The 8,021-nt window shown below is 44.5% G+C and overlaps 1 protein-coding gene across 1 annotated transcript in view; it reads right to left on the minus strand.

Moving 5' to 3' along the window:
- Positions 1 to 8,021, minus strand: part of SBSPON (somatomedin B and thrombospondin type 1 domain containing) — a 14,225-nt gene that overhangs the window by 2,007 nt on the left and 4,197 nt on the right. Inside the window, exons 2-3 of the mRNA XM_015416205.1 lie at positions 7,036 to 7,230; positions 3,088 to 3,178 (exon numbers count right to left, since the gene is read on the minus strand). Coding sequence (XP_015271691.1) covers positions 3,088 to 3,178; positions 7,036 to 7,230 — 286 coding nt within the window. The remainder of the gene's footprint in view (positions 1 to 3,087; positions 3,179 to 7,035; positions 7,231 to 8,021) is intronic.

Consider the following 8,021-nt stretch of genomic DNA (forward strand, 5'->3'; position numbering starts at 1 on the left):
CCGGCCCATCTATCTCCTCCCCCGCAGCGACGACTCAGCAGCTTCCAGCCGCTTCCGGCCCCCGATTTCCCAGAGCGTTCCCTGCGCATAGAGGCCTGCAAGAAACTTGCAGGATAGTTATCCTATTCCTCACACCTTTGCTTCCTCCTGTCTCCCCCTACCTCTCACCCTCTTTCTCCCTGCTGCCCCCCCCTTCTTTCTCTCTTTCCTGTATGGTTTGGAGGGTGGAGTCTATGGCATTATACTGGTCTGTAGTTCCTTCCTCAAATCCCACCCTCCCCAGGCTCCACTCCTCAATTGTCCAGGAATTTCCCAAACTGGAGTTGGCAACACAATTTCATTCCCACCCAACAGCCAACCTACCTTTATATGCCTCTCTGTCTTCAGCTTACCATCTCCACACCCCTCCCCCACAGCCTCTACCTAGGAAAATTACAGTCTTTCACCAGTGGGGACCAAAGCAGCTTACATTATTCTCTACTTTTTATCTGCACAACAACCCTGTGAGGTTGGCTAGGCTGAAAGTATGTTACTGGCTCAAAATCACCCAGTCAACTTCCACCGCAAGATGGGGATCTGAACCTGGGTCTTGCAGACCCTAATCTGAAGCTCTAACTGTTACATCACACTGGCTTTCATAGGGTGGCTGCTGATGAACAGTAGCAAGCAGCTGGGCCTAGTTGAATCATGCAAATCAGGTGGTATCAAGTCACCCAAAGGGTGCTGCCTAGAGATGCCAGCCTCCAGGTGCCTAGAGTTGCCAGCCTGGATCTGCCTAGAGATGTCAGCCTCCTGGGGATGCCTGGAATTACTGCTGATCTCCAGACTACAGAGATAACTTCCCATGGAGAAAACGGATGCTTTGGAGGGTGGACTCTGTGGCATTGTACCTCACTGAGGTCCCTGTCCTCCCTAGGGTCCACCCCCAAATCTCCAGGAGTTTCCCAGCCTGGATCTGGCAACCTTACCTCCCATCCCCTGCCAGTGGCCGGGGGGGTGGGACCTGGTGACCCTAAACTGCTGCCAGGCCTAGGGTTGCCAACCTCTAAGTGGCGCCTGGAGGACACACACACACACCCCAAATTACAACGGAACTCAAGACAGCAGAGATTTGTCTCCTGGGAGAAAATGGCTGCTTTGGAGGGTGGACTCTGTGGCATTAGACCCAGCTGAGGCCTCTCCCTTCCCCAAACCCAGCCCTCCTCCTTACAGTCCACCTCAACACCTCTAGGGATTCCCCAGGCTGGCACTGGCAACCCTTGTCAGGCCTGGTCCCAAGGCTCCCAAAAGAGGTCAGGAAAGGGCCCTCCCCCCCACCCTTTTACTGACAGAGCCTTAGAAGCCTCCCCCCCTCCGCCCCAAACGTCCTAATCTCTCACCGTTGATGCCCAGAGTTAGATCCCTGCAGAGGCCATTTCAAAAGGTATTGGGGGGGATTCAACCCTCCCTGAAGGGATTTTTTTACTTTTTGGATTTTTCTGCAGACACAGGAAGTCTACTGACTATGTAGGAAAAGCTGTTGGAGGAGAGTGAGCCCTCTGTTGGCAGAAATAAGTATCCACACAACCCCCCATGGGAATTAGATATATAGATATGATTATAGCATAATGTTAGACTATACTGTAAGAAATTATGCACAATATAGTGACGTATGTAAGATGAGAGGCCACCTCAGATTTACGTATAAACCACTGTTTGGTTTAACTGAGTAAGCGAAGTACAAATATTATCATCTGTAGCTGAATGAAGTTCAGAAATGGCAAAATGATCTGGGAATGAAATCAGACACAGAAGACGTTTGTATCTCTTAACAGTATCTTAAAAGTTTTTCTAAATCAACCACATGGAGAAGCAGTTTAAGAGCCTTTGAAATTGCTTAAGAGCCTTGAGAGCCGGCATGGTGTAGTGGTTAAGAGCGGCAGACTCCAATCTGGAGAGCTGGGTTTGATTTCCCACTCTTCCATGTGAAGCCCACTCGCTGACCTTGGGCCAGTCCCAGTTCTCTCAGAACTCTCTCAGCCCCACCTACCTGTTGTGGGGAAAGGAAGGGAAAGTGAGTCTCCTTAAGGTAGAGAAAAGCAGGGTATAGAAGCCTACTCTTCTGCTGCTGCATTAGAAGAGTAAAAGGTATTCTATCTAGGGACATGATCACACACACTCAGTCTAACCTATTTCCAAAGGGTTGTTATAAGGATAAAACAGAAGAGATCAATGTAAGCTGCTTTTAGGGAGAAACGTGGGTCATAATTGAAATAAATAAAATTGTTCTGACCACCATAAGGTATGGTACATACTAAGAAGGAATGCTGGGTTTTAGGAAACATCCATGAAATATGTCATGCACCAAATATGAAATACTTTACAGAAGGTTCACAACATTGGTGTGAACTCCCTACCACCCAGGCAATATTTGAGTATTCTGAATTCCTTACTGCTTTGGTCATCATGGTAGTCTGTTCTTAGCAAAAATGGTAGAGCTGCTGAGTTCTGTTCACTGCAAAATGAGTTTTGTGGAAAACCTAACTTTTTAGTAACTCATAGTTGGTAAGCCTGCAAAGCTAAGATAAAGTCAAAGTAATTTTAATAATGTGAAGTAAGAGTTCTATAAACCTTTGTTTGTATCCTACCTTTCCCCTTGGCTCAAGGCAGGATACGCTACATAATTAAAAACACCAAACCTAACACCCAATAGCCTAATAAAATCAAATCTACTGAATACTTTCTCTCATGGTTTTCCATCTATGTTGTAGGTATTGTTGTGGAATGTTGTGTGGAATATTTGACCACATGTTTACCAAGACAAGTATGGTCACTGTTATTTGAATAAAAATTCTCCATGATTCTCCCAACTGCAACCTTGCTTTGTTGATAAAAAATGTAACTCCATGAAAAATTTCCATGACCTTAGTATCTGTCTAATTCAGAACATAAGTGAGGTAATGAGACCCAAAATCAAATAGAGAACAAGCCAATGAATGTGTGAGCTACTTAGCCCATTGTTCCATTTGAGGTTTTCTGTAGTCACATACAAAAGAATCTCTTTCCCCTGAACTATCCCCAAACGTATTAGAAGTTAAATCTACTTACCTGGAATCTTCTGTTTCTGAAGACCACCTTGGGTGTACAGCTCGTTTTTTCCTCTCTCTACTATATTCAGAAGTTGTTATGAAAGCAGGAACTAAGAAAGAAAAGTTTTCTATTATGAAAACTAGTTGCATGATGATAAAAACAGATGACATTGATAGCATGGTTTTTATGTGCTACCTGGATCCTGCTACAGCCTACTCTGCTAATCCTAGGGGTTAGTGGACCCTTGAAAATAGTGTTGTGAGCCTTCCAGCTGACTGCCATAGAAGAGGAAGATATCAGCAGACATTTCCCCAGACCAGGCCTGGCGCTTGTGCAAGTGGAACCAAGATGGGGAAGCTGGGATGCTTAGTGCTAAGTGACAATTTAGATACTCCGGGTATCTCAGAAACATGGCGAAATGGGGGAAATCTATGGGATACAGTCATCCCTGCGTATAACCTCTACAGGTAGGACAGGGAAGGATGGACTGGGGAAGCTGTTGCATTGTACACCAAATAGGCCCGGGCATAGAATCAAAGGAGGGGGAGGGGAGGAGGAGGAGGAGAAAGAGGATGGATTTATACCCCACCCTTCACTACCCGAAGGAGTCTCAGAGCAGTTTACAATCTCCTTTCCCTTCCGCTCCCCACAACAGAAACCCTGTGAGGTAGGTGGGGCTGAGAGAGCTCTTTTGAGAACTACTCTTTCAAGAACAGCTCTGAAAGAACTTGTAACTGACCCAAGGTCACACCAGCAGCTGCATGTGGAGGAGTGGGGAATCAACCGGTTCTCCCAGATTACAGTCCACACTCCTAACCACTACACCAAACTGGGTCCTAACCACTACACCAAACTGAACTCCCCAACAGAAGTTATATGGGTGGAAATACTGGGCACTAAGGATCACTTAAAAGTGGAGGTGTACTATCGCCCACCTGATCAAATTCTTGAGGCTGATCTTGAGATGAAGAAGGAAATATGGGAGGTGACTAAAGCAGATAATATTATGATACTGGGAGACATCAACTACCCTCACACTGACTGTGTAAACGTGCTTGTACTATCGCCCACCTGATCAAATCCTTGAGGCTGATCTTGAGATGAAGAAGGAAATATGGGAGGTGACTAAAGCAGATAATATTATGATACTGGGAGACATCAACTACCCTCACACTGACTGTGTAAACGTGCTTGAGTTATGCTGTAGAAATGAGATTCCTAGATATCATAAATGACTGTGCACTGGAACAGATGGTCACAGAGCCAACAAGGAGGGGATAGTGATCTTGGACTTGTTCCTGAGTGGGGCTCAAAATCTGGTGAGCAACTGTTGCCCCAGTTGGGAACAGTGACCACGCTGCTATTAAGTTCAGCATTCGTGTCAATGGAAAATTGCCCCTAACGTCCAAAACTGTAGCATTTGATTTCAAAAGATGGAACTTTGCAAAAATGAGAATAGTTAAAAGGAAGCTGAAAGGAAAACACAAGAAGAGTCAAATCCCTAGAGGATGCCTGGAAGCTATTTAAAATCACACTAATTTAAGCCTGGACAGAATGCATTCCCCAGGTTAAGAAATGCACTGCCAAGTCTAAAAGAAGGCCTGCGTAATAAACAATGCAGATCAAGGAAGCTATAAAAAGTAACACTCTTCTTTTTAAAAGTGAAAGGTCTGCCCCAATGAATTGAACAAAAGGGATCACCGACTCTGACAAAAGAAATGTAAGCCAATAATTAGGCATGCAAAAAGAATTTGAGAAGGTTGCTAACAGCATCAAGACAAACAATAAACATTTCTTTGAAAATATGTCCGAAGCAGGAGATCAGCCAGAGAGCCAGTTTGGTGTAGTGGTTAAGTCCACAGACTCTAATCTGGTTGAACTGGGTTTGATTCCCCACTCCTCCACTTGCACCTGCTGCATGACCTTGGGCAAGCCATAGTTCTGGCACAGCTGTTCTTGAAAAAGAGCAGTTTCTGTCAGAGCTCTCTCAGCCCCACCTACCTCACAGGGTGTCTGCTGTGGGGAGGGGAAGGAAAAGGAGTTTGTAAGCCACTCTGAGACTCCTTTGGGTAGTGAAGGGTGGGGTATAAATCTAATCTCCTCCTCCTCCTCTTAAATGACCAACAAATAAAGGGATTGCTAAAGGAAGATGGGGGAAGGAGAAAAGCTCAATTAATATTTTGCTTCTTTGTTCACTGTGGAAAGTATTTCACAGCCACTATTTTCAGGAAGGGAGTCTGAAGAACTGTGTCAAATTGAGGTGATGAGAGATGAAGTTCTAGACCTAGTGGGGAAATTAAAAAAACAGTAAATAACCAGGTCCTGATGGTATACACCAGAGAGTTCTTAGGGAACTCAAATGTGATTGTTCATCTACTAACTTCTTTATTACTAAATTCAGCTGTTGTCCTAGAAGACTGGAGAGTAGCAAATGTTACAATGATTTTTTTTTTAAAGGATCCAGAGGCAAACCAGAAAATTACAGGCCAGTTAGCCTCTGTCCCAGGCAAATTACCGTGTTTCCCCGAAAATAAGACAGTGTCTTATATTAATTTTTGCTCCCAAAGATGCGCTAGGTCTTATTTTCAGGGGATGTCGTATTTTTCCATGAAGAAGAATACGGTACAGCAGGTGGCAGCTTGTCCTGGCGGCAGCGGTGGCGCCCGCCGCTACGGCCCAGAGTCCAGAGTTACGGTAGCTTCGGGGGGCCTTATTATCTGGGAGGCCTTATGTTCGGGGGAGGCCTTATTATCGGGGAGGTCTTATTTTGGAGGGATGTCTTATATTTCAGCAAGAGGCAAAACTGTACGTAGGTCTTATTTTCAGGGGATGTCTTACTTTCGGGAAAACAGGTAGCAGAAACTGTAATCAAAGATAGAATTATTAGACACATTGAGGAACAAAACCAGCTGCAGGAAAATCAGCATGGCTTCTGTCTCACCAACCTTTTAGAGTTCTTTGAGAAGACAATGGCTGCTGAGAGCATTTGTTTCTTAAAGCTGCAGGTGCTGCTTCTATTATTGGGGGGCAGTTAAACCCCCAATGTATTTTTCCAGATTTTTTTTTTGCAAACCTGGGGGTTTTCTCTGTTTTTAGAAAGATCTGTCTTGCCTGCCCGTATCTCCAGTCTCTGGATTTAGGTATCCAGTGATGGGGCCCCAATCAGAATCAAATAAACTGATGCTATTACCCAGTGGGACTACAACTAGTTACCTAATAAGGATAACTAGCTGTGGTCCCACTGGGTAGTATCATCAAGCAGGAGTTCCACAAGACACATGAGGGGGGGAGAATACCAGCTTTCTACCCCCTCACTTTTTGGGATTCCCACTCACCAGTCAGTACACCCACCAGCAGCATCTTCACTTATTTGGCTCTGAGAGGCACTGGCTTTCACTCCTCCCCCACTCCACAGCACCAGCATCACCAACCTCACTACAGTCACAGGGAGCTGCAGCTCCTACTTCTCCCATCTGCAGCACCACCTCCCCCTAAGCGGCTTGCACAACAGTACAGGGAAGTGGCAGTGCTGGTTTCCACTTTTCCTGTCCACAACCCACCTGCCATGCTGCCTCCATAGTTCATGCAGTGGCACAGGTGGGGGCTCCCACTTTTCCTGCCCTTCCACCCATCTAGAAAGGGCTGCTTCTTCTCTCTGACCCTGGAACTACTAGCACTAACTTTCCGGCTTGGGAAGTGGCTGTTCTTCACTTTTTCCCTTCAAAACGGTAGCCAAGATCTCCCACTACAGCGTCACAAGATCGCAGGGGCTTTTGTATGTAATTAACATTTTTATTTTTTTTATTTTTCTGTTTTTGTGCAGATTTGGCATCTGACCCAGGTTAGTACAGACATCCCCCTACTCTATACCTGACCCTGGTGTATGGATTCTCCATGACAAGCTCCTACTTCAAAATTACACATAGGATAATGAAGTGTTGAAAGAAAAATAGTATCTACATGTACCGTGCTCATCCGCACAATCTTGCCCTTGATACGTAGTATACTCCAAACAGCCAGCCTTTTCTTCTAATGGAGGACAAGGATCACCACCATTTTTTGGTTCCTGCCGTATGACGCGTGTTCGCATTCGTAAGTTAGGTTTACACTGTCCTGCACAGCCACTCCATTGAGTCCATTCTCCAACAATGCATGGAAGAGCTACAAAGAAATGCAACAAAGTTATCATTTCATAATTAAAGCAATAGGAATGATGAAGTCCAGTGTTGGAATTTCCCATTTACATTATACTGAGTCAGACATACCCTTTCACAGTATTCATGCCACATCAGAGGCTGACGGAAACACACGGATAAATCTATAAACATTATGGAGAGGAAGAAGAACTTGGCACATGCCTACCAAGTTGTTAACCGTTGTCTTCCATAGTAAACATATTTCATCCACATTACCTCGTAGGTTTTTTTCCAGGCATAATGCAAAGTCCTGGTTTTTACCTCTAAAGCCCTGCATGATCAGAGAGCAGCACAGCTAAAAGACCATCGTTCCATCAGATGAACTCGCCCATCAAGTAAAATTTTCAGGTATACCTGCCCGACATATTTCTTGTATTTTTTTTAGTTTGAAGTCAGTGCTGCATGACTAAGATTAGGAGTTATCACTGGTGGGCTACTTAGATTATCAATAATTTTAGATGTTGCTAATTTGTATTTTAAGGCTGTGGCATCTGTCTGCTTCAACTGTTGCAGTTATTAATTTGCACTTGTTTTAATTGTTTTGTTGCTCTTTGCTTTTATTTTTCTAATATGCTGTGCTGTTTTATAGATTTTATAAGCTGTTTTGAAAATCACATATGGTGAAAAGTTGCAGTACTTTTTCTTGATCTTTATGTCCAGCATAATGCCTGGTCTCTCCCTGTCATAAAGCCTACATTCACTTTCTCTCATTCATGATTTCTTATCTTAGTTTCTTCCATTTCTCCTGTCTCTTTC

This window comes from Gekko japonicus, unplaced genomic scaffold (genome assembly GCF_001447785.1).
Source record: "Gekko japonicus isolate JY-2015 unplaced genomic scaffold, Gekko_japonicus_V1.1 scaffold520, whole genome shotgun sequence".
Lineage (NCBI taxonomy): Eukaryota > Metazoa > Chordata > Lepidosauria > Squamata > Gekkonidae > Gekko > Gekko japonicus.